General features: G+C 42.2%; 1 protein-coding gene across 6 annotated transcripts in view; it reads left to right on the forward strand.

The window, feature by feature from the left end:
• Positions 1–27,461, forward strand: part of LOC128624249 (rho GTPase-activating protein 12) — a 106,148-nt gene that overhangs the window by 43,256 nt on the left and 35,431 nt on the right. For all 6 annotated transcript variants that reach the window (XM_053651733.1, XM_053651736.1, XM_053651731.1 and 3 more), the window contains one exon: positions 17,879–17,983. In XM_053651733.1, coding sequence (XP_053507708.1) covers positions 17,879–17,983 — 105 coding nt within the window. The remainder of the gene's footprint in view (positions 1–17,878; positions 17,984–27,461) is intronic.

Consider the following 27,461-nt stretch of genomic DNA (forward strand, 5'->3'; position numbering starts at 1 on the left):
GTGAAAATGTATTTGTCCCTGTAGTTATTAATTCCCCAAATCTATGAAACTGGATCCTGGACTTCTTGACTGGGAGACCTCCTTCAGTCAGGATCGGGAACAACATCTCCAGCACCACCACACTGAGCACGGGGGCCCCTCAGGGCTGTGTGCTCAGTCCACTGCTGTTCTCTCTGCTGACTCATGACTGTGCAGCAATGCACGGCTCCAATCACATCATGTTTGCTGATGACACAACCGTGGTGGGTCTCATCAGCAAGAACGACGAGTCAGCATACAGACATGAGGTACAGCGGCTAGCGGACTGGTGCACAGCCAACAAACTGTCTCTGAATGTGGACAAAACAAAAGAGATGGTTGTTGACTTCAGGAGAGCACAGAACGACCACTCTCCGCAGAACATCGATGGCTCCTCTGTGGAGATCATCAAGAGCACCAAATTCCTTGGTGTTCACCTGAGAACCTCACCTGGTCCCTCAACACCTGCTCCATGACCAAGAAAGCCCAGCAGCATCTCTACTTTCTGCGAAGGCTGAAGAAAGCCCATCTCCAAACCCCTCATCCTCGCCACGTTCTACAGAGGAACTCTTGAGAGCATCCTGAGCAGCTGCATCACTGTCTGGTTCAGAAATTGCACCTCATTGAATCGCAAGACCCTGCAGAGGATAATGAAGACAGCTCAGAAGATCATCGGGGTCTCTCTCCACTCCATCACAAATATTTACACCACACGCTGCATCCGCAAAGCCGCCAGCATTGTGGATGACCCCCACACACCCCTCACATACACTCTTCACCCTCCTGCCGTCTAGAAAAAGGTACCGAAGCATTCGGACCCTCACAACCAGACTGTGTACAGCTTCTTCCTCCAATCTATCAGACTCCTCAATACTCAGAGACTGGACTGACATACATGCATACACACACACACACACAGACACACACACACACAGACACACTCTGAACTGAACACCATCCCACTCCCATTGCAATGTTTGCAAATTCCTTCATGAACTCTGTTGCATTTTTGCTGCTACTGTATTATAAAAATATAGTATTTAATTTATTGTCACTATTGTACACTTTACATGGCTGCTACCACAACAACTGCTATGTCCATATTTAACATAAGCTAATCTGCTGAATACTAAGTCATAGCATGTTATGTTTACATTTATACCATTTTAAAATGATATTGTTACTCCTTGGCACCTATCTTCTGCACTACCTGTTATATCAGACACTTCCACACTAAAACTGCTTACTGTTCGGCGCTACACTGTCACTTACTGTACCTGTTTTAGTAGTATTGTACTGTCCTGTGTTTTTAGTACACATCTGCACGTGCACTTTGTGTAGAATGTTTGTAAATCTTATTTAGTTCTGTGTTGTCTCATGTGGTTAGTGTGTTGTTTTATGTATCACCATGGTCCTAGAGGAACGTTGTTTCATTTCACTGTGTACTGTACCAGCTGTATATGGTTGAAATGACAATAAAACCATTTGAACTTGAGAGAGACATTGGGCAAAAATGGCATTCATGGAAGAATGGCAAGGGGAAAACCACTGCTAATTCAGAAGAACATTACGGCTCGTCTGAATTTTGTCAAAACACACCTTGATGATACGCAAACCTTTTGGGAGAATGTTCTGTGGTTCTGTGTGTTCTGAGTCGAAAGTGGAACTGTTTGGAAGACAGGGGTCCCGTTACATCTGACATAAACCAAACACTGAATTCCAAAAAAAAGAACATCATACCTACGGTCAAGCATGTTGGTGGAAGTGTGATGGTGTGGGGATGCTCTGCTGCTTCGGGGCCTGGGCAACTTGCAATAATTGAAGGAAACATGAATTCTGCTCTCTACCAGAAAATCCTAAAGGAGAATGTCCAGTCTTCATTATGCAAGTCCACCTCTGAATGGCTCAAAAAACGTTTTACAGTGGCCTAGTCAAAGTCCTTACTTGAACCAATTGAGATGCTATGGCAGGATCTTAATCGGGCACTTCATTCTTGAAAATCCTCCAATGTGGCTGAACTAAAGCAGTTCTGCAAAGAAGAGTGGGCCAAAATTCCACCACAGTGCGGTGAAACACTGATCTAGAGTTATCGGAAGTGTTTGGTTGCAGTTATTGCTGCTAAAGGTGGCACAACCAGAGTTTAAGGGGGCGATTAGTTTTTCACATGGGTGTTGGATAACTTTTTTTTGCTTCAGTTTAAAACTGTATTATGTCTTTAATTTATTTATTCATTTTCATATGGTTCATTTACATGTGATACATATTCATGAGATTCATATTCAAGTGATACATTTTCATGTGATTCATTTACGTATGATTCATTTACATGTGATTCATTTTCATGAGATTCATTTTCATGTGATTCATTTACTAATTTGCTTCTCTTTAAATCCAGTTTTAGACTGTGATATTACAAAGATCTTTCCAGATTATTACTTGCTACATTGTATGAGATAACCCCAGTAAAATTGCCTGAATTCTATAATATAATTTGTTCAACATGTTCGGTTTAAATCCTCTAAAAACAGATTCGCAATTAAACAACATTACATCCTTCAAAGCATTGGCATGTTCTGCTTACTCTCACAATCCTCCAAACACCCACACACCCAAAGTCTCCATAAACAAATGAGACAGCAGTTTATCCTACAAAAACCGAACGTTGTCCACAATGTGAAAACAACTCGGAGAGTAAGCTGGACTAACCAACAAAATTACCAAGACTGATAAACAGTCTGCACACAATAATAATGTCCTTATCTTTTAAAGACTTGTAACAAATAATATAACAGTGTAGCACGTAAAGCAGAGGAGATAACACTAATAAAATTAAATAAACAGAAACTCTAACCCAGTCAGAGCATCAAAACAGAGAAGCACATTAATACAGAAGTAAATTTTAAGAGGAGTAAGTCCACAAAATCTAGGTGGAGTAATGCAACGACAGTATCTTCAATAAAAATCCGAATTCTGTAGAGCTGGAAGGCCGAGTGCAAAAAATAAAAATAATAGAATAGCAAAAAAGACTCCGCTGTGTAGATGATGCAGTTCACCCCGATATCAAAAGTTTAACATAGTCTCCTGCTTCCTCCGCTGAAGTAAAGTCCTTCTGAACACCGTTATATGTAATGCAAAGCCGAGCTGGGTGAAGTATTCCATAGCGAGCGCCCTCAATACCACGAAGTTGACGCCGAACCTCGTTAAACGCGGCCCGGGCCCGGGCTGTCTTGGCTGTGTAGTCAGGGAAAACGGAGATGGTCAAATCCCTCACTTTAATCCGCTGGATCTCTCTCGCATGGCGTAAAATGTCAACACAGTCACTGTGATAGTGGAATCTGCACACAATAGCTCGTGGTCGTTTACCAGGCTTGGGCTTCGGCTGAAGGGCCGGTGGGACCGGTCCAAAACTGGCTCCTTCTCCAGACCAAACGCCACTTTTAACAAGGCCGCTACAGCAGCAGTTGTACATGTGTCAGTGCCCTTTGGAACTCCCACTATCCTAACGTTATTGCGCCGTGACCTCAACTCCAAATCCTCACATTTATTCTCTAATTGAGTCATGGTCGCAGTGAGAGACTCGATAGTAGTCTTCATATGAACTATGTCATCGGTGCAACCGGAGAGCGCATGCTCCATTTCCCCAACAGTACCGTTCAGTGTTGATATGGTAGCCTCGGTAGCAACTTTATCACTAGCCAGCTGTGTTTTCACGGCCTGCAGGTCAAGCTGGATAGTAGACAGCGCACCCCTGAGGGTCTCCTGGAGCTTCTGGAGCTCCTTTTTTAAAATATCGGTGATGTCCTTCCTCAGTAAAGCCAGCAACTCAAGCCTGAGTGCGGCGAAGTCAGGGTCACCGCTCGGCGACGCGGATACAAGGGGAGACGGAGGCTCGCTCACGGCGCGCACACTTGGCCTCAGTCGTGTCTGAATGCTACCACGGGTTTTCGTGTTCTTTCCAGACATTTTAATGTACCACAAAGTTAAAAGTGCAAACTTGGAAACAGAGTAGAATAAGTCAAAATATATTGTATGACCGAAAAGCGCAAATTAATTACAATTTTAATCGAAATCAGCAGGAGCCTCCAACTTCGCGTCTTACTCCATCGAATTCCGAATCTTAAAACTGTATTATGTGTTTAGTCATGTTGCCTTTGTTGTATTTCATTTGAAGATCTAAAACTATTTAATATGAGAGATAAACAAAAAAAAAAAGAAGAAATCAGAAGAAGAAATACTTTTTCACAGCACTGTATAAGGCAAATATTTAATTGAGGACCCTGAGGGCCCAGCTTCTTTTCACCCAATTTCATTGCTAAACGTAGATGTCAAGATGTTCATGAAGGTATTGCCACGTAGATTAGAGTTGATTCTTCCCTCTCTGGTAAAATCAGATCAAACTGGGTTCATTAAGAACAGGAACTCATTTAACAGTGTAAGACGACTTTTGAATGTGATGCATTATGCTAAAAGAAGGAATTTAAAGTGTAGGGTAGTAGCTTTAGACGCGGGAAAAGCATTTGACCGGGTCGAATAAGGCATTTAAGGTATGGTATAATAGAGGCATAATACAATTTTTAAAGCTTTTCAATGGAAAAATTATGCTGTCGTTTTAAGCTATTAAGGAAATATGCTATTTCAAATTTCCATCTGTTTAGATACCTGGAAATTAGAGATTTTCTATCAAAACATTTGTCCAAAAAGACCCCTTGCAAAAAAAAAAACCAACAGTGCAAATGCAGCTAGAAGGCAATGGCAGCATGATTTAGCTGTGGAAATTAATGTGGAGATCAATACCAGAGAATTCTCAACATGTCCTTACCAGTGATAAAAATAGCGAGACCCAGTTCAAAATATTACACAGGATAGACTGGACACTTCTGATAATGAGCAAAGTAGGTAATTCTTCTCCACTTTGCTTGGTGTGGTACAGGCAAGATTCTTGGTCACCCTATTGAGCTCACATCCTTACATTGTATACTAGCCCTTAATATCCTTATACAAAGGGTGATTTTAGCATTATAAATGAAACAAAATAAGAAGAAATATACATTTGTGTGTGTATTTGAGTGCAATTAAAGTGGCAGTGCAGTGCAAAAATTGTCAACATTGTAAACCGTGTGAAAAACATTGAAGTAAAGTGGTGGTGCCTTTACATATGGATGGTGGTACTTCAGCTATCATCCAATGAGCTTATCCTAAGACTGGCTCGGTGCAGATAGTGTCCCAGCACAGTGAAGAGCTGTTGTACAGTGTTATCGCAGTTGGTACAAACGACCTCCTGTACCGGTCCTTTCTACAGTGGAGCTGAATGTCTACTAATATGTCATGGAGAACTTGCTGTTCATTGTCAAAAATGACTGATAGTTGTTGTGTCCTCTTTTCCACCACCACCTTGAAACTGTCCAGAGAGCAGCCCAAGACTTGGCCAGCATCTCCAGTTCTAATGCTGCCTCCACAGCATACTACTGCAAAGAAAACTTCTCTTGCAACCACAGACTGGTAGATGATCTCTAACATCTTGCTGCAAATATTAAAGTTCCTTAGCTTCCTCAGAAAGTAGTCTGCTCATCCTTTTCTTGTACACACCTTCTGAGATGACCTTCCAGTCCAGCTTGTTGTTGAGATGGAGACCAAGGTATCTGTAGGTGTCAACCAGCTCAACGTCCTGACCCATGATGGTAATGGGGCTGGTTGTGGTCTGCTTCCTCCTGTAGTCCACCACCATCTCCTTGGTCTTGGCCACACTGAGGAGCAGATGGTTCATGCCACACTACTCCACCAAGTTGTTGACCAGGTCCCTTTACTCCTCTTCCTGTCCATCCCTTGCACACGATCACCAGCAAGTCATCAGAAAATTTCTGAAGATGGCAGAGATCTGACCTGTACTGAAAAGCTATGGTGTACGTGGTGAAGAGAAAGGGGAGAGCACAGTGCCCTTTGCAGTGTATATATATGGCAAACTGCAGGGGATCCAGAATAGTGATTCCTTTGAGGATGGCTAATTTGGGTAATTGGGAAGGTAGAGGTGTGAGTCCTCTGAAGAAGGCTGTGATTGGGGGGGGTGAACGGTTCTGAGATGAGCAGGGAAGAATTGGTGTGGATGTCAGGCTGGGAAAAGATGCTTGATCTTGGGGGGGAGTTGGGGAAGAAGTCGGGGTGAGGGAGTGGAGGAGATGTGGGAGGGTGTCGTGCTGAACTTATTGAAGAACAAACTCAGCTTATTGGCACTTTCTAGATTGTTCCCTGCCGGTTGTAATTTTGCCTTGAAGCCAGTGATCTGCTTCATGCCAGCACACACCTCCTTTGTGTTCTGCTGAAGCCTACCTGCCAGCTTCCTTCTGTAGGCTTCTTTGTTCTCCCTCAGTCTCACCATTAACTCCTTCTGCACCCTCCTAATCTATTCCTTGTCCATCTTCCTGAAAGTCTGCTTCTTTTTGTTAGTAGTTCCTTCAGGTCCTGGGTAATCCAGGGTTGTTATTAGGAAAAAACTGCACCCTCCTGACAGGAACTATAGTGTTTGTCCAGAAACCGATAATCTGTTATGCAGTCTGTCATGTTGTTAATGTCTTTCCCGGCTGGTTCACATATCACTTCCCAGTCTGTAGTCTCAAAGCAGATCTTCAGAATCTCCTCTGCCTCTTGTGACCCTCATCTTATGCTATTCTTTTTCATAAACTGCCTTGCGACAATAGATGACCAGGTTGTGGTCAGACCTTCCCAGTGGAGGCAGAGAAGAGGAAGTATATGCCCCCTTCACACTTGCATACAGGAGATCCAGTGTTCTGTTGTGAAACAAATCACACTGCACTCCTGATACTCCCTCTGCGTCCCGATCAGTGCATTGAGCTCGTCCATTTTATTTCCAAGAGACCAAACGTGATGATGGAGGGAATGAAGGGCTTGTACTGTCTCCTCTTCGCCTTTGATTTGGATTCAGCTCTGCAGCCTCTGTATGGTCTCAGCAGTTCTTTAGGAATGTTGAACCACATTCCGGAGTGCAGCACAGATCTTTGTAGCACTAGCAGCTAGCTGATCGTGTGTGTACATGAAGCGACCTGCTCTCTCCACGTGGTTCTCCATTCCTAGTCTAGAGTGCATGATAAATAAAAAAAAACTAATATATACAAACAGACTAAAACTTGGAAGTAAGAAAAAGACGAGCTAAAGAAATCGGATATCATGTCTTCAGGTTTTTCCAATGGGACAACCTGGGACAACTAAGAACAAGAATCTGAGGCTATCATGACGTGGCACAGACTCACCCAAACTGGACAGTTGTAAATTGGAAAAAGACCAGGTGATATTTTTTCTAATCTTCAACTGTTTAATTTGGGTGAGCATGTGCCCATGATAGCATCAGTTTCTTGTTCTTGGCTGACAGGAGTGAAACCCAATCTGGTCTTCTGCTTTTGTAGCCTATCTACCTCAAGGTTCAATGTTTTGTGCATGCTGAAATGCTTTTCTGCTCACCACGGTTGTAAAAAGGGATTATAAGAGTTACTGTATCCTTCCTGGTAGCTCAAACCAGTCTGGCTGTTTTGCTCTGACTGCTCTTATCAACAAGGCGCTTCCACTCACAGAACTGTCACTCACTCAGTGTTTTTTTTTTTTTGCACCATTCTGTGTAAACTCAAGAGACTGTTGTGTTTGGGAAAATCCCAGCAGATCAGCAATTTCTGAAATACTCATACCAGCTCATCTGATACCAACAACCATGCCATGCTTACAGTCACAATTCATACAATTTACAGTCACAGAGATCATGTTTTTTCCCCCCATTCCAAAGTTTGATGTGAAAATTAACTGAAGCACTTGACCTCTGTCTGCATAATTTTATGCATTTTGCTGCTGCCATATTATTGGCTGATTGGACAGCTGTATAAATGTACAGGGGTTCCTATTAACGTGGAGGGTGGGTGTATATTTACTTCATGTTAATGAACTCACCTTAGTGAATATTAATGAAATATTCTTAATTTACTAGTTAATAAGGAAGAGTTCAAAACACTTGTAAATCATTCCAGATTAATGTCTATTGACTCGTCTCCCGTTTTATTTGAGAGAAAACAAATACTGCACTTTTTGTGTATTTTTGAGTGATAACTTATTTACATGCAATTGCAATTACATGCAAATGTCAGTCTTACGTTTAAAAAATATAGTTCTTAACAAAAGAACAAAACCCTTTTTAAATTGTCCATTTAGGTAGGTATTTTACTGCATTAATGTGCTATAGTAGAAATTTTAAGGAAATTGCCATGTTTATCCACCACCTATGAGGTGTGCACGAATACTAAAATGACATTTTCAACCAGCCATATTTCATGTTTTCAAAAGAGGGTTCAAAAACCTCTTTTTTTAAACTTTATATTAACAATAAGCATTTTGCAGAAAGAAGGACAAATGTCTGAGAAATAAATATACTCAACAGTGCTGTATGTGTGTGTGAGTGCCTTTTGAATTTGTAATGGCTATATTTAGGAAGTCACAACGCTTCATTGCTGTGTCACCTCCATAACGTTTTCAAGGTTAAGTTTATATCATATACTAATAATTACTATGATCTGCACTTATATAGCGCTTTTATCCAAAGCGCTTTACACTGTGTCTCATTCACCCATTCACACACACACTCACACACCAATGGTAGCAGAGCTGCCATGCAAGGCGCTAACTTGCCATCTTTCTGTATAAAGCCTTCTTTCTGTACAAAACTTTCTGTACAAAGCCAAATTATGTCCATGTTAATTTATGATCAACAACTCATCTCCCTTATTTGCTCTGAACAACCATAATAATGCGTTATGAACGAGACCGTTACGGACGCTTCATATTAAATTATATGCATGTCACCGGTGCACGTTTGTTTACCATGATGATGCTGTTAGATGACTGACTTATACAGGGCTCGAAATTAACTTTTTTCTTGGCAGCACTGGTGGTCCTAACTCTTTAAAGTTAGGTGTGAAACAGGCTTTAAAGGGTCATGAAACCTCCCTCTTTCAGCTCAAGTCTACCTCTGAATGTTTTTGAAAAATGCAGCTTAAATGGGCGTGGATGGCTGTGGGAAGAAGGGAGGGGGAGTGGGCGTGGCAGGGAAAGGCCGGGGAGGAAGACGGGGTGAACCTTAAGAACACTGTAAACACAATAAACTTGGATAGTGACAAAGTTTGCAGATGTGGCAGAGGACTTCTCTCCTCCTGAATCCGCAGGGCTAAATGGAGACACGATAGATAGAAGTGCAGGTCCTCTGCCCTATCTCTTTGAACCATTAGCCCCTGGCGTGACTATGGAGGAAAACATCAAACAAAACCTGAGGCAGCGCAGATGGGAGGAGTGTTGGAATGGTACTTGAGTTAATAGGCTCGAGCTTTTCACGAATAAAAAGGAGAAGGCTCTTCCCTTCAAGACGGACTCTCGTTGCATAATTTTACATAGGATGTCCAGCGGAGCTTTAATATTATATTATATATTGTATGTACAGTTTATAATATATTTTATGTTGTTTTCCTCGAGCCGGAGGCAGCGCGGATGCGAGAATGTCGGAATGGTAGCTAGCTAATAGGCTCAAGCTTTTCACGAATAAAAGGGAAAAGGCTCTTCCCTTCAACGCGGACTCTCGCTGTATAGTTTTGCACGTGACAGTCTGAGGCGTTTCAAGCAGTTTAATTAGCGCAAAAGGCAAGTAAATCTGTCAGTTAAAAATTAGACACGCCTCATTTGAAGGGATGGAAAAGTCCTCAGGACTTGTTACCGCATCATTGTGTAGATGCAAACTGCTTTCATGAGCAAGTCTGAAGTCCACCTTTCTCCAATTCTCATAGCTCTCCCAAATAAACACACTTGAACTCTTACACCACTGAAACAAACACTTGCGACCGATTTGAACACCTCTCTCATCTACCATATGTGTAGGAAAGCACCACATGCTCTCATGAATAATTAAGAGACAACATCTACTCATAGGATAAGAACATGCAGTCTTATGAATAATTATGAGACACCGACACGTCATCCAAGTATTATAGTACATTGCCACATCACTGCCTGTGACAGGATGAGATTTTAAACCTGGAAAATGAAAATAGCGGAATAAAGCTCAAAATGAACCAGTTTTCTCGTACAATTAAAATTAATGGATGCTAAGATTGTCTTTTATGATGTGCAATAAGAACACCTCTGTTAAAATCTCAGAAAAAGTAGTTTAGTGTTTCATGACGCTTTAAGCCTACTTTTCCGTTGGTGGATCCATGCTCAAAACATAATTGCCATCACCAACTTTAGGCGGATTACAAAAGAAATCTGTGTTCTTTTCGTCCTCTCTTCAGCGCGCTGGATAGCTCCCTGTCACGTGACAGTGGAGGGCAGTGAAAGGGAGTGATTGGCAGCTAATAGTGACCAATCTAAAGTCTGCGTTAAAGTTGAGAGTGTAAAGATGAAGTTTAATTGGTTTTGTAACGTTGGATAGAACGGTGTACCAGTCACTGTATCAGCTCACATCAGGCACATACTGTGCAGTAATTAGCAAAGGTTTTTAGAGAAATGAAACTGGTCGCACCACAACAATTATTTGCACTCGCACAAATGTTCAAATATATTTTGAGGTCACACAGATTAAATTTCGGGAGTATGTACGACCAAAATGGTCACAATTTTGAGCCTTTCTATATTACTGCGATCTGTTTCTGGCTTACTGTTTATCGGAACATTTTAGAAATTTTTATTAATTTATTTATTATAGTAACATTTTAGAAATTAAATTCTAAAAATGAAAACACCATGGGGATTTACATGGACCGCTACAATGTTATCGTTCTTATAGTATTTGAATAAATGTAAGTGTGTGTGTGAGAGAGACAGAGAAAGAGAGCGAGAGAGATGAATAGGAGTGCACATACAGTATAGTATGTTCACTCAGCTGATCGCTTACCTTAAAGGACACACCTCTCGCGATGATGTTTTTCCTATCTGTTTGAAAGATTGCTTCTTTTTTCCTCCTCGAGGTAGAATCTAAATGACAGCCATTATTAGACATGGTTAAAACATAACTACTGAAATTGTTAATACTTGCCAGGGGCATTAGATGGACTGTTAATCATCCGGGGCTGAGCCCAGATTCTTCTCCATCAAAAGACCTTTAAAAATGTGTACTTCTGAATAAAATAGACTGAAAATCCATGCATGTATTTTCTTGCATGTGAGGGCTAATTTCATGTGGCACCTCCCATCCCAGATTTTTTGTCTTTTGTGTTTGTCCTTTTTTTTTATTACTTTTCATAACTTTTATGATTTTATAAAACTATATAAAGGACAGGTATGGAACATGAATGATCAAAAATGTTTCTAAACACTATAACTACTTTGAACAAGAGAACTAGGCTGTAATAACGTGTACTATTTTACATGTAAAACATGTTGCATTACATTCATCTTGCATTCTAAAAACATTCGCATATGAATGATATAAATTGGGACGAAGGGCACGTCACGTTATCCATGACATTGTTAAATCTCAGCCTCTCACTGAACAGAGCAGCCACAGAGAGAGGTGTGAGTGCAGCGGGAAAGCAAGACCTCGCTTTTGCAGGACAGTACTGGCCACATTTGGAAAGGTTTGTTGCTAAAGGGGTCTGAAAAGTCGCTGGCTTGGCAACACTGGTCTGCACTGACAGCTAGATAAAAGGTAGGCTAAGCTCCGCCTTTCCCCAGCAAAAAGAAAATGCAGAGGGAGTAGGAATGCAGAGTTTTTCCATTAATGCACATTCGATATTAATACACTGAGTACCCGAATAATGCCCCGTCTGTGTTTTTTTCTTGAAAACACCCCCCCCCCCCCCCCCGATTGAGAACCATTGCAGTAGCATTATCGTGCAGTACTGGAGGCTGCATTTTAGGACCGCATTTCTAGGACCCTAGGTTTTTAGTGACAATGCCACCTACCGAAATAGAGGACCAGTGACCGCATTTTTTCTGGCAACATAGAAGATGGACAACAATCAGTGTGAGTATCAAATGTGAAAATGTTTTTATTTGTTTAACATTAAAAACCAATTGTGATGCGTTGAATTGGACAGCAAAGTTAACCTAGCGACCGAGTGACAGAGTTGCTAACTATAGTCTTAAATGCACTATATAGAAACATCATATATTAGCTTATAATGCTGTAAAATGAACTGTTAGCATATTCGTTTAATGAAACTGTAATGCGACTGGCAAGTCCCAACTGTGTGTGGACTTAATGACTATGATAATAAAGTCTAGCCAGCACATTAAACTTAAAAATATTATAAAAGCATGCCGATATGATGTGTCTGCTACATTAAATGCTACTGTCTTCATTTTGAAAGCTTGTTAATACTCATTATTTTACCATTGTAATTAAGTTAAGTTAATAATGCTGACTGCCTGTTTACCCTTCAATACATTATCAGCACGTCTCTTCATTTTGACATTGTTTTTGTAATGTTGAATGAGACATTTGACATTTTTAATAGTCAGAAATGCATAGGCCTGCATAATAATTGACTATTAAAATGTTAGATTCTTGACCATTAGGCTTAGGCCTAATTTATGTCTATTTATGTTTATGAAATGAACTTAAAATATTTAATTTGACCAATTGGGCACATAACAATCCAAGAAGGGCGATCCTTGCCTGAACTGAAGAAATGCACCACATACTGCAAGGACTTCCACTGCACTTTCTGAAGTTCAGCTTTGTTTCACCCAACAAAGCTGAGCACAGTCAAAACCCATTTAGAGAGCCATTTCAACCGTACAGTTCTCCATGAAGGTAAGGTTTGCAAACTTTCTCTTGGGAAATGCAAATTGAGTTATAATATGTCTATAATATGTCTTGACAGTGAAGAACAACAGGACACCCTTTTTGCTTATCTGAAGTCAGTACTGCATCTTATCTGAAGTGCAGTTCATCTGTGGTGTTCTATTTCCAGAGGTATGCCTAACAATATAATGTATTTGTGAGTGGTCCTGATCCTGCACTTTCAAACCCTACTGTATACTATACTATGTGCTGCTCTTGTACAGACCCTTGCCTATTTAAAGGAATCATTTTCTTTTGACAGAATCATATATAGCCTGGCTGTGCTGCAGAATTTGTCTTTGATTATCATCACAGGTAAGAGTAGAACATGTAATTTTTTTACACAATGTCCAATGTATCCTTTTTTTTAAGCGTTAACAGTATTCCTGTTAACTCAGAAGTCATTATGTTCTCCATTTACTATTTCAGTGAAGTGAAGGAATTTAATAGAGGGATACACAAACAATTGAGGAAAGAAGGGAGAACATTCCTTTGGTAGGTAGTGCTGCTAATACTTTACAATCTGAGCTTTAAATTTTTATGGGTCAGGAAAAGTAATGTCAATAACATGCTATTTCTATTTGGATTTCTTGCATCTACCTCTATTCACTTTTTTTCCTCAATTCAGAGGGGCTTTATTGACATGAAAGTTTCAACAAACAGTCTTCCCAAATCATCAAAATACAATTTTCCAAATCTTTGAACAGTACACAATAACAGTAATATGAACATTAATTGGCATGAAGATTGATATATATATATATATATATATATATATATATATATATATATATATATATATATATATATATTAATATTAATTATATATGTATGGTATATAATTTGTGTGTGTATACATGTGCTCTGTGGTCACTAAGCTCTTTTAAATATGAAATTTAAAATTACACCGTTGAACATTTTCAAGTAAATGTTCCTTATTTCATTCACTTCTATCTCTCACTCCATCTTTCTCTCTCTCAGGAGTTGGTGAAGGCAGAAGTTCTGTCCATGTGGCAGCTGATGAACAAATGGGTTTTGTGTGTGTGTGTGTTCAGTTGTTATTATTTTATAAAATATACACAGTCTTGAGTCTGCCCCCAGAGTCATCCTTGTGTCTTGCCTCTGTACTTTAAAATATATGGTTTAGATCTAGTGACTGAAAAGGCCATAGCATATGATTCCTTCTTTATTTTACTTGATGAGTTAAATATGCTAATTAGTCACACAAATTGCTCAACATAATGCTCTTAGCAGCCAAGTTGAATTGCAAGAAAGAAAGTAGTATTTGAGTGTAATAAACCTTTAAAACTATAAGTAGTTAGTATTTGGTGGAAATACTGACTTGGTTGCACTTTTTTCGGTTCTCCAAAATTGGGTCCTAGAAATGTGGTCCTAGGATTCGGTATGTGGCGCCGTCACCAAAAACTAGGGTCCTAGAAATGCGGTCCTGAAACTGCAGCCTCCGATATTGCAGGAACATACTATTGGTCAATTTCTTAAAAAATGTGAAAATTTTGACAAAAAGTTGGATTTATCATAAAACTTACCTTGTGTGTTATTACTGTTTGCAGGACTACCAGAATGATAAAATATAAAACTTTTTGTCTATCTAACAAGACACTAGGTTAGTTTGGTGCCTCTAGCCAAGGGGAGGCACAGCTAAGCTATCACTGTGTAGGTTTAGCTGCTACAGTGCCATGCAAAGTACATTAGCTGTCCTTATGCTCTGCTCATGTCATGTTCACCTAACTTGGAACTCATGTAGACATTTAAACATCCTCTTTGCCTGCTCAGCATGATTGTTTCAGTTTCAACCCCTTTACTGGTTTAAACAAAGGCATATATTAGGGTGAGCATATTCTGATTCCCAAAAAGATGACACTATTAGCGTCACACACACACACCCACATACAGTATCTCACAAAAGTGAGTACACCCCTCATATTTTTGTAGATATTTGATTATATCTTTTAATGTGACAACACTGAAGAAATGGCACTTTGCTACAACATAAAGTAGTGAGTGTACAGCTTGTGTAACAGTGTAAATTTGCTGTCCCCTCAAAATAACTCAACACACAGCCATTAATGTCTAAACCGCTGGCAACAAAAGTGAGTACACCCCTAAGTGAAAATGTCCAAATTGGGCCCAATTAACCATTTTCCCTCCCCGGTGTCATGTGACTTGTTAGTGTTACAAGGTCTCATGTGTAAATGGGGAGCAGGTGTGTTAAATTTGGTGTTATCGCTCTCACACTCCCTCATACTGGTCACTGGAAGTTCAACATGGCATCTCATGGCAAAGAACTCTCTGAGGATCTGAAAAAAAGAATTGTTGCTCTACATAAAGATGGCCTAGGCTATAAGAAGATTGCCAAGACCCTGACACTGAGCTGCAGCACGGTGGTCAAGACCATACAGTGGTTTAACAGGACAGGTTCCACTCAAAACAGGCCTCGCCATGGTCGACCAGAGAAGTTGATTGCACGTGCTATCATATGTGCACGTCATATCCAGAGGTTTTCTTTGGGAAATAGACGTATGAGTGCTGCCAGCATTGCTGCAGAGGTTGAAGGGGTGGGAGGTCAGCCTGTCAGTGCTCAAACCATACGCCACACATTGCATCAAGTTGGTCTGCATGACTGTCGTCCCAGAAGGAAGTCTCTTCTAAAGATGATGCATAAGAAAGCCCGCAAACAGTTTGCTGAAGACAAGCAGACTAAGGACATGGATTCATTTCCTGTGGTCTGATGAGACCAAGATAAACTTATTTGGTTCAGATGGTGTCAAGCGTGTTTGGCGGCAACCAGGTGAGAGGTACAAAGACAAGTGTGTCTTGCCTACAGTCAAGGCACAGTGGTGGGAGTGTCATGGTCGGGGGCTGTATGAGTGCTGCCAGCACTAGGGAGCTACAGTTCATTGAGGGAACCATGAATGCCAACATGTACTGTGACATACTGAAGCAGAGCATGGCCGCAGGGCAGTATTCCAGCATGATAACCACCCCAGACACACCTCCAAGACATCCACTGCCTTGCTAAAGAAGCTGAGGGTGAAGATGATGGACTGGCCAAGCATGTCTCCAGACCTAAACCCTATTGAACATCTGTGGGGCATCCTCAAACGGAAGGTGGAGGAGCACAAGGTCTCTAACATCCACCAGCTCCGTGGTGTCGTCATGGAGGAGTGGAAGAGGACTCCATTGCCAACCTGTGAAGCTCTGGTGAACTCCATGCCCAAGAGGGTTAAGGCAGTGCTGGAAAATAATGGTGGCAACACAAAATATTGACACTTTGGGCCCAATTTGTACATTTTCACTTAGAGGTGTACTCACTTTTGTTGCCTGTGGTTTAGACATTAATGGCTGTGTGTTGGGTTATTTTGAGGGGACAGCAAATTTACACTGTTACACAAGCTGTACACTCACTACTTTATGTTGTAGCAAAGTGCCATTTCTTCAGTGTTGTCACATTAAAAGATATAATCAAATATCTACAAAAATATGAGGGGTGTACTCACTTTTGTGAGATACTATGTGTATATATATAAAATGGTTTCACTCTCCCCACGTTTTACATTTTGCATTCTTTTGAATGTCCATGGAATAAAATATTAGATGCCATGAGTGTACCTTCTACCATCATTTACACATTTGAATGGATATACACATCCATTTTCCCCCTTACACTAACTGACTGTGTGAGCTGGTGTGTGGCAGAAGCCAATAAGACATGAGTATTTCCACGTATTTTCCTGTAAACTGTCTGATTGGTCTTGCCTGCAGTCACTGAAGATAAAATACAACACTCCCTTCACTGAGGATACAAAATTACAACACTGCCGTCTTCTTTTTCTGACGTTCAGTTACATAGTGACAGACTGCTCCAAGTGGAGGATTATTCGGGACTAAAAGAAAAAAATCTTCAGGCTACAGCCCCAAATGCCCAGGCCAGATTACACCCCTAGTGCTAACGATGTTGACACAAAGCCTAATACTGCGATCATTTTGACTCTCGATTGCACATTGTACTGCACAAACTGGCTGAAAATAGTGCGATCATTTTGACTCTCGATTGCACATTGTACTGCACAAACTGGCTGAAAATAGTGCGATCATTTTGACACATGATCGCGATTGACATCAACTTCATGGTCTCTTAATTGAGTCTTGAACACCACCACGCTGGTTACACCTCAACAGCATCAGAGATGCATCAGATATACTGTGAACGCAGGCTTAAATAATGCATAATCAGAGTCTCAGAGGTCAAAATTTGGTGGTTTAAATACCCACTAGACATCTCTTAATGTTTTTAAAACATTTTATATACTTTTCCATAGACAGGTAAGTGCCGCTTTCAAAACTTTCATGACCATAACGGAGAGATTTCACATCTGTAACAATGGGTTTTTCCTCATAAATGTGAAAATATTTTATCTTCTATGGAGAGCCAATGTTAAAATCCAGTACTTGTATGTAAAATGTGTTTGGTAGGTTTTGTAATACAGTGTAAATGTCACTGGATATTGTAGCAGTGTAATATTGAGCAGGGACAATAAAATCTTGTAATTAGTACCCCTCACCCTGTGTTTTTAATCATAGACATACATGACAAATTGCTCAGTATTTATATAAGGAGATTATTTATTTAGCATTTATTTATTGAGGCTCCAGTGTCAGTGCATTAACAGTCAACTTCAAAGGTGTTCTTTTAATTTTTTTTGCATGGGAAAAATCTTTCAGAAAGACAGAGTGGGGAGAAGTGATGGGTAATAGTTTGTTTGCAGTTGCTATAACAAGCACTATAATTTTTACATTCTATTCTTTAGGTAATACTGCTAAATGTATAACTTGTATAACGTAGTCACTTTCAAGTCGTGTTGTCTGTCACTAATGAATGCATTCAATTCATGTTCTTGAGTATACATGCTTTATTTGGACATCTACTGTTTGAGTGGCTATAAATTGTTTAGTTCTTGGTATATACAATGTGTGTATATGTGTTAATTCTGATTTAGTTCAATCTGTCTCTTGCAGGGGAGTGGAAATATGGCTAAAACATGCAGTTTGGACCGAAGACAGCCCGCTCCCATTGTGACAAAATGGAGGCATAGTACATGTTTGTTGGAGACTAACAATAAGGTGTGTGTCTATATATATATATATATATATATATATATATATATATATATATATATATATATATATATATATAATCCAATAGTTGGCCGATTATTATTATTTTTTTCTTTTTTCGATTAATCGGATGGGGGAGGGGGCAAACTTTCAGTACCTTTTTTGTTTAATTAAAATAAAATCCACGAACTGAGTGTTACAAATATATAATCAGACTAAAACTTTACACAACTGTTTATCCAATTATATAAGACTGAAAAGAACCCAATACACACAGACACACACCAGAATATATATTATTAATTTATTACTTATTATATATATATACACACATACTTACTTGGCAGAGCATCGTCCTCAGTGGAGCAGGAAGGCGGAGCGTCGTCCTCCATTGACTCTGCAGGCTGAACTTGGTTGGCTGTGTCAACAGACTCGGGCATGAGCAGAACTTGGTTATCCGTGTCAACAAACTCTGGCGCGAGTATAGCTTGGTTGGTCGTGATGTCGGTTTCAGGCATAAGGAGAACTTGGTTGGTCGTATCAACAGACTCTGGCGTGAGCATAACTTGGTTGGTCGGGACATTGACTTCAGGAGTGAGAAGAACCTGGTTGGTCATGACGTCGACTTCAGGTGTGAGCAGAACCTGGTTGGTTGTGACGTCAGTTTTGTGCATGAGGAGAACTTGGTTGGTCGTGTCAATAGACTCTGGCGTGAGCATAACTTGGTTGGTCGTGATGTCGGTTTCCGGCATGAGGAGAACTTGGTTGGTCGTGACGTTGACTTCAGGCGTGAGGAGTAGTTGGCTGGTCATGTCAGCAGACTGGTGTGAGCATAACTTTGTTGGTTGGGCCATTGGTTTCAAGCGTGAGCAGAACCTGGTTGGTCATGATGTCGGTTTCAGACTGGAGATCGCCTCGTCGACCTCAGACAATAACTTGGCGTGGGAGGTCGCCTCGTCGACCTCATACAGGAAAGTGTCTTGGGAGGTCGCCTCATCGACCTCAAACAGGAACCTGCCTTGAGAGGCCGTCTCTTTGACCTCGGACAGGGACCTGGCTTGAGAGGCCGTCTCGTCGACCTCGGACAGGGACCTGGCTTGAGAGGCCGTGTCCTCAACCTTGGACAGGGACCTGGCTTGAAAGGCCGTCTCGTCTACCTCGGACAGGAACCTGGCTTGGGAGGTTGCCTCATTGACCTCGGACATGAACTTGGCTGGAGAGGTCGTCTCTTCTACCTCAGACAGGAACTTTGCTTCGGAGGTCACTTCGTTGACCTCTAGCAGGAATGTAAAGATGAATGAGACACTAGATAAGAATTTCAGCATTCAATTCCTCATATTTACATCTAGATGTGTTAAAACTTGGCACCTTTGTTTGAACCCTCCCATTTTTTCGAGTGATCAAAAATATTGGTACATGTGACTGGTGGGTGTTTCTCGTTACCTAGGTGTGTTCTGTTAGATTGATCATTTAAGCAGTTAATAGCTCTGAATTTCTACTCTTGGTTTGAGCCCTCGGTATTATGTGAATACTGCATTTGTTGTTAAAAAAGATAAACCACCATGAAGAGCGGAGAGATATCTATGGGACAAAAGCAAGCCATTTTGAAGATTAGAAAAGAGGGAAAATGAATCAGAGTCATTGCACAAGCATTGGGCATAAAAATATCAGCAGTTGATGACAGAAACATTGTGAGAGTTGTGAAGAAAAACCCAAAAACAGTATTCAGTGGCATCACCAACAACCTCCACAGGGCAGGGGTGATGGTACCACAATTCACCAATTGAAGACTTGTAGAGGAAATGTAGAAATGTAGAGGCAGAAAATGTAGAGGCCTTACCACAACATGTAAACCACTCATCAGCATTAAGAATCAGAAGGCCAGATTGGAAGTCACAAAGAAATACAGGGATGAGCCAAGCTCTAGAACAAAGTGTTCTTAACTGATGAGACCACAATTAACTTCTACTAAAGTGATGGAAGGACGAAAGTGTGGCGAAAGAAAAGATCTGCTCATGATCGGAAACGTACAAGCACGTTGGAGGTAATGGCATGGCAACTTCTGGAATGACCTCACTAATTTTTATTGATGATTGATGACATTGTAACTCGAGATGGTAGACGCAGAATTAATTCAGAAGTCTACAGATTCTGCCTGCTTTACAGAGAAATGCCACCAATTTAATTGAGCAGATCTTCATCATGCAGCAAGGTAATGACCCAAAAACCACTGCCAACACAATGAAGGACTTCCTTAGGTGGGAAAAAAGTTAAAGGTTTTAGACTGGCTAAGTCAACTGAGAATGGATTTCACCTCCTGAAGAGGGGACTGAAGTTAGAGCTCCTTGTAAAGCCTGGAAAAGCATCACAAAGGAAGAATGCAACAGTTTGGTGATGTCAGGGGGTTGCCGGCTTGATACAGTTATTGCAAGAAAGGGATATGCAACAAAATATTAAGTGTTATTTACTTTTATTTACTTTGAGACTATATGTAGTTCACTTATAAATTAGGTGGTCTGCCATCAAAGTTTTTTCAGCCACTTGGTGCAATAAAGGTTCCTCTTCAAAATTCAGATTTGTCTGTCCCTTCCTCCCCCAAACATCCTCATTCCATTAGTATAACATGTTCTATCACTTTTTCACTTTATTTTCTCAAAGCTGTTCCTCTTAAGTCATTCTGTCTTTTTGTTTCACTGAAGTTACTGAATAATTAGTAAACTACTAAATAAATGAATTTGGAAATAATACAGTGGGGGAAATAAGTTTTTCAGTAAATATATTTCCAATGAGGTTATTCACATGAAATTTTCACCAGACATCAGTATTAACTTACGAAATCCGTAAATATAAAGAATTCACAAGATTAAAGTCTAGAAATAAAGTTATGTGTAATAAAGTGCAATGACGCAGGAAAAAAGTATTGAACATGCCAAGAAAAAGCAGTTCCCTTTCAAAGGGAACTTCGACGTTGCATTTAACATAACAGTATGGGAACGCCTTGCACGCGTGACCGGTATCTGAAGCTTGTGTAAAATCACGCCTCTACATATAGGCCTGCCATGATCAGGTGACGTGGCAATTAAGCGCGTCGCATGATATATATATATATATATATATATATATATATATGGCACCTGTGAACCACGCTGCCAGCCTTATTATCTTCAGCGAGACTGCATGTCTGTTGTTTGTGTGACAAAAACGCTTCATTTCTACTCTATATTTTCTCAAAATCTCTAAACTTTTCTATCCCTTTTTTTTTTTAAAAAAAAGGAAAAGAAAAGAGAGAGAAGTAATGAGCGAGAAAGAATTCAGGAAGTGTGTTACGGCTTGCTCCCATTTCATCACGGGGAAAAGTGCACACTTTCCTCTCTTCTTTCCTCTCTTCTTTCCGCGGAGCCAGAAGGATGTGCTAAAAACTGAGAGCAGCATATAAAGAGCTGCTTGAAGTGATTACTAAGGCTGGATGAGCCTTTTTCTCCCTAGTGAAAGTAAATCCCTCACACTGCAGAAGCTCCGCTGTCTTCCAGAAGTGCATGACAAAATATCAGGCTTCTGGGGGAAAACCATGCATAAGCCATATTTATAACCCCACGATGTTGGATTATTCAGCCATTGTGGGGAATGAACGGCATGGCTATTTAGCTATGCTGAAGGTGGAGGAGGCGCTTGTGAGCTACCTCTCTCCATCGACGACAGGTAATTAGAGGGGCCGGCTTTGCATCGCAGACCACCGTATAAGGCTGCCGAGGCATTGGTGGGCAAGCCTATGCAGTAGTAGTCTTGCTTGTGGGTCACTGCAGACAATGACAGTGTTGCAGGCCTACCAAGCAGACCTGCTGAGTGAGCTCGACATATGGCGGCATTCAAAAAAGCCAGTTCCTTCCCTGTTGTCTTGAGCTCACCCGGGCATCCACGAGTGGAGCCCGGGCCAGCACTAGTGCGAGGGAGACCCAGAAGGTGAGTATGGCAGCCCGCCAACCCCAGCAGACAGTGAGGGAAACCGGGCGGCCACAGTTGCGTCTGCTACTAGGCCTGATCTGAGAATGGTCATAAAGGCCAAGCAGGCAAAGAAGAGCAGTCCTGAGGGGCCGTGGAGGGACGTATCAGGGGACATGAGGTTGTTAGGGCAGGTAGCCCCCAGTGCTACTGTAGGGCCTCCCTTAGCCAAGGTGGTCCCCAAGTTTTCAGTGTTCTCTGGTCAGCGAGTTGTCACAGGGCAACAAAAATTTGATGCTTTCCCTCCAATAGAATGTGGAATAGTTAACGTCACTAAAAGACCATCAGGCAGCGTGGAAAGTACTGCCAAATGTGTCTCCATGTTTTCTGTCTACTGTAGAAAAGGGTTACCAGGTCCAGTTTATAGCTCGACCCCCCCCCCCCCCCCCCCCCCCCGGTTCAGAGGTGTGCTCACCACAGTAGTCAGCACAGACCAGAGCCCGACGTTAGCACAGGAAGTAAGTTCCCTTTTGGACCTAGTTTCCCTAGGTTTTCACAGCCATTATTTCCTGGTCCACAAAAAAGATGGGAGTATGCGGCCAATTTTAGATCTGCGTCATCTGAACCGTACTCTTCGGACATACAGGTTCAAGATGCTGACACTCAAACTTATCGTGCCACAGATTCAGTTTGAGGACTGGTTTGTGGCGATAGATCTAAAAGGTGCATATTTCCACATAGAAATATCGCTAGCTTTATCCCTTCGCACCTTCACAAAGTGCATGGATGTCACTCTGGCTCCATTGTGACTCCAGGGCATCTGTGTACCAAACTACCTGGATGACTGGTTAATTCTAGCACGATCCACGGAACTGGTGGTTCAACATCGAGATGTTGTTCTCGCCCACATGAAGTGCTTTGGGCTCAGGTTGAATCTCAGAAAAGTATGCTTTCCCCAGTGCAGTGGACAACTTTTCTAGGGGTTATAAGGATTCTACTATGATGAGGGCGTGTCTATCCCCAACATGCGTAGGGTCAATCCTATCAACACTGAGAAAGATAAAGCTGGATCTTGGGAGACTATTGGCGTTTATGGGCCTATTGCACAGGAGACCATTCAGTGGTGGCTGAGAAGTTGGGGGTTTCATCCAAGGACGAAACCTCTGAGAATAATCAGTGTCACTTGGCGATGCCTATGTGCTCTGAGAATTTGAGTGTCCCTGGTTTCTAGCCGTGGGTCACACTCTAGGGGTGTCTCCTTAGCGCAAGATGGTAATGAGAGACACCTCAATCATGGGCTGGAGCGCAGTCTTAGGCAGCTGTCCAGCTCACGGTCTCTGGTGCGACCCTCATCTGGAGCAGGGTGGCTCCATCCACAAGTGGTGGAGTCCATACTCGCAGTATGGTTTGGTCAAGCGGGATGGCATGTGTTCGCCTCCGAGGACACAACACATGGCCCGCTGTGGTTCACCCTCACTCCTCCCGCACAATTAGGGCTGGACGCCATGGTGCACATGTGGCCGAGGTCACATCTGTACGCTGTTCCCCCCATCGCTCTGCTCCCACAAGTTCTAGCGAGAGTTTGCCAAGACAGTCTATGTCTGCTGCTAGTAGCACCTTATTGGCCAGTTCAAATATGGTTCTGAGAGATAATATCCCTGCATGATGGCACTCCTTGGGAGATTCCCATCCGCAGGGATCCACTGTAGACCCAGTGAACTGCACAATAGCTACAGTCCTGGAGTTCTTACAAGAACGTTTCTCAGCGGGGTGGGCTCTTTCTACAATCAGGGTTTACTTGGCCGCCGTTTTGGCCAGCCATGCCCCTGTTGATGGAGCCTCTATGGGGCAACATCCTCTAACTTCGAGGTTCATGCGTGATGTCAGGCGGCTGAGGGCCATCTGCAGGCCGCGCATATCTTTCTGGGACCTTCTGTGGTCCTGGAAGGTCTGTCAGGTGCCCCATTTGAGCCCTTAGAGTATATCTACTGTCTCAAGCCGGAGGGCTGATTTATCACCCTCGGCCAGAACTATGGAAACTGTGGGTCTGGCCCCTGAGGGGCACCAGCTCATAGATTCTTTTCTCACAACTGAGATTGTAGAGACCATGTTAAATGCTAGAGCACCATCCACAAGGAAATTGTATGCACTCAAGTGGCAGCTTTTTGTCTTGTGGTGTGAGGAACATCAGCTAGACCCAGTGAACTGTGCAATAGCTACAGTCCTGGAGTTCTTACAAGAGCGTTTCTCAAGGGCTCCTTCTACAATCAGGGTTTACATGGCCGCCTTTTCGGCCAGCCATGCCCCTGTTGATGCAGCCTCTGTGGGGCAACATCCTCTAACTTCGAGGTTCATGCATGGTGTCAGATGGCTGAGGCCCATCTGCAGGCCGCGCATACCTTCGTGGGACCTTTCTGTGGTCTTGGAAGGTCTGTCAGGGGCCCCATTTGAGCCCTTAGAGTCAGCCTCTGAGAAGCTTCTGACTCTAAAGGTAGCTCTTCTGCTGGCCCTGACATCTCTCAATCGAGTTGGAGATCTACAAGCTCTCTCTGTTGCCCCTTCCTGCCTTGGATTAGCCAAGGCCTTCCTGTATACTAGGCCGGATTATATTCCTAAAGTGCCTACATTGGCTGCCCACCCTGTGGTGTTGCAGGCTTTCTGCCCTCCTCCGTTCCTCACACCGGAACAAGTGAGGATGCACCTGCTGTGTCCTGTAAGGGCTCTCTGTACTTACGTCCACCGCTCCGGCCAGTGGCGTAAGTCGGAGCAGCTGCTGGTCCGCTCTGGCGGTGACAGTAAAGGTGATGCTGTGTCAAAGCAGTGCATCTCGAATTGGAAAGTGGAAGCAATCTCTATGGCTTACGAGGTGCGCGGTCTCGCCATGCCTCTGGGCATAAGAGCTCATTCCACTAGGGCACTCGCCTCCTCGAAGGCTTTGCCCAAAGGGGTATCCTTGCAGGATGTGTGTGCTGCTGCAGGGTGGTCTACGCCACACACATTCATTCGTTATTACAGCCTGGATATTCTTTCCACCATGGGCTCCAGTGTCTTGCATTGACCCTCGGGCTTGGGTATTTTTGAACAGGCCGTACCCTCAGTATGACGGAGTGGATATTCCCGTTCCCATACTGTTATGCTAAATGCAACGTCGAAGTTTCCTTTGAAAGGGAACGTCGGGGTTACGCATGTAATCCTGTTCACTGAGAAGGGAACGAGAAGTTGCATAGCACTGTTATACCAGGGCAGGCCTGTGAATTGCATCTTCGCTTAAGAAAATAGAGGCTGGCGGCGTGGTTCACAGGTGCCATATATATATCATGCGACGCACTTAATTGCCACGTCACCTGATCATGGCAGGCCTATAAGTAGAGGTATGATTTTACACAAGCTTCAGATACCGGTCACGCGCGCAAGGCGTTCCCATACTGTTATGCTAAATGCAACGTCTCGTTCCCTTCTCAGGGAACAGGGTTACATGCGTAACCCCGACGTTCTCCAAGGTAAGGCAAGGAACCAGCTGAAATCTGTAAGTAGTTAGAAAGTAATTATACCTCCTATCTGTGCAAATTAATATCAGCTGCGTTAGTAAATTGATGGTCTATAAAAAGACTTTTTGTTACCAAAGTGTCACACAAGAAACATCTCATGATGGGTAAAAGTAAAGGGCCCTCCCAAGACCTTCGCAACCTTATTGTTGTGAAACATATTGACGTTATTGGATGTATTTAAAAACTTCTGAATCTTCCAGTACGCACCATTGGGGCCATTATCCGCAAGTGGAATGAACATCACTCTTTCATCAACCGGCCACACACAGGAGCTCCTCGCAATATTTCTGACCAGGGAGTCAGAAGAATAGTCAGAAGAGTAGCCCAAGAGCCAAGGACCACTTGTAAACCGTTCCAGACACACTTGGAGGCAGCAGGTACCATCATCACAGAGAAAACAATAGGCAATGCATGCCACCATGACCTCTATACATGTTCACCCTGCAAGTGTCTATTACTAAAGAAAAGGCATGTCGAAACTTGTTTACAGTTTTCTACAACTCATTCGGACAATCCTATGAAACACTGGGAGAGTGTAGTCTGGTCAGATGAGAGCAAAATGTAACTTTTTGGCTGTCATACTACACACCATGTTTGGAGAAGAAATGGCACTGCACATCACCATAAAAACACTATACCAACATCGAAGTTTGGAGGTGGAAGCATCATGGTGTGGGGCTGTTTTTCATCGCATGCTACTGGCAGACTTAATATAATTGAAGGAACGATGAATGGAGCCCTTTACCGGGAGATTCTTAAGAAGAATCTGCTGCCATCCACCAGGATGATGAAGATGAGACGTTGGTGGACCTTCCAGCAGGACAACAAAAGCATATAGCAAAGGAAACTCTCAATTGGTTTCAGAGAAAAAAAAATGAAGGTGTTAGAAAATCACCTGACTTGAATCCAATTGAACAAGATTAACCCTTAGCGGTCGGCTCTCCCGCCTGCAGGAGAAAATAGAATGTTCGCACTTCCGCATCAAAATCTCAGAGTTTTTATCCTACAATAAAATTGACATCCCCAGAAACCTTGAACAGTCTACTTTCCAAATATTTATAGATCGAAACTACACATACTTTTAGAGCTTTGTGAGGAGAGTAAAATGAACAGAATGCACGTTTCAGTCTCTGAGTCAGAAAACAGCTCTTGATGTCCCACCCATTAGCAATGAGAGATATTCATATGATAGCATTATGGTAAATCGGCGGTCGTTATTGGGTAATTACAAGGCAAGAAAATGTGTGACAAGAGCACATGTTACCCGAAAAGCAGGCACTTCTCCGGGGAAACACAGCGCCTGGCGCTCATCCGGGGAAAACCGCCTGGAGCTCGCACATTTTACACGAAAAGCAGGCACTTCTCCGGGGAAACACAGCGCCTGGAGCTCATTTTACCCAAAAATCAGGACAGTGAGGACGAACGTTGCCATTTCGAACTGCGACTTGATCCGGCAGAGGATGTTTGTGATGAGTAAGTTTTGTTGTCTAGCTTTTGTCATGGAATGAGTATGATTACATGCGTAGCACTGCAATTCATGATGCACGCAAGCTGCAGCTAAACGTTTCTAAAGCCTTTCATAGTACATACATGTTCAGAGTTGAGTGAATTATTTTGCCTCCGTCAACTGTGCATACCATATCTATCACTTTTCTAGATAAAACCTATGTAAAGCAGCTTGCTTTGCTAAAACCTCTGTCTACGTAACAGATTAGAAAAACGTATCATAGCAACCAGAAAGGTCAACTAATTACCCATAAGCTATAGATAAAGTTTTTCATTCATAGTCTTTGCTCCCAAATAAAAACCCCATGGAAGTACAAAGTATGTGAAGTCTTCCTTTGCCTTCAACAAGACAGAAACTGTTTTGAAGCTTGGCATCCTGATCAGGAATGACAATTCATTGTTCTTTTATTCATCTTATTTTGTAGTATTCCATTGCATGTTTGGGGTTGAACACAGTATTTTCAATAAACTGTAAAAAGGATTTTATTGTC

The sequence above is a fragment of the Ictalurus furcatus genome, chromosome 20 (assembly GCF_023375685.1).
Source record: "Ictalurus furcatus strain D&B chromosome 20, Billie_1.0, whole genome shotgun sequence".
NCBI classification, from domain to species: Eukaryota; Metazoa; Chordata; class Actinopteri; order Siluriformes; family Ictaluridae; genus Ictalurus; species Ictalurus furcatus.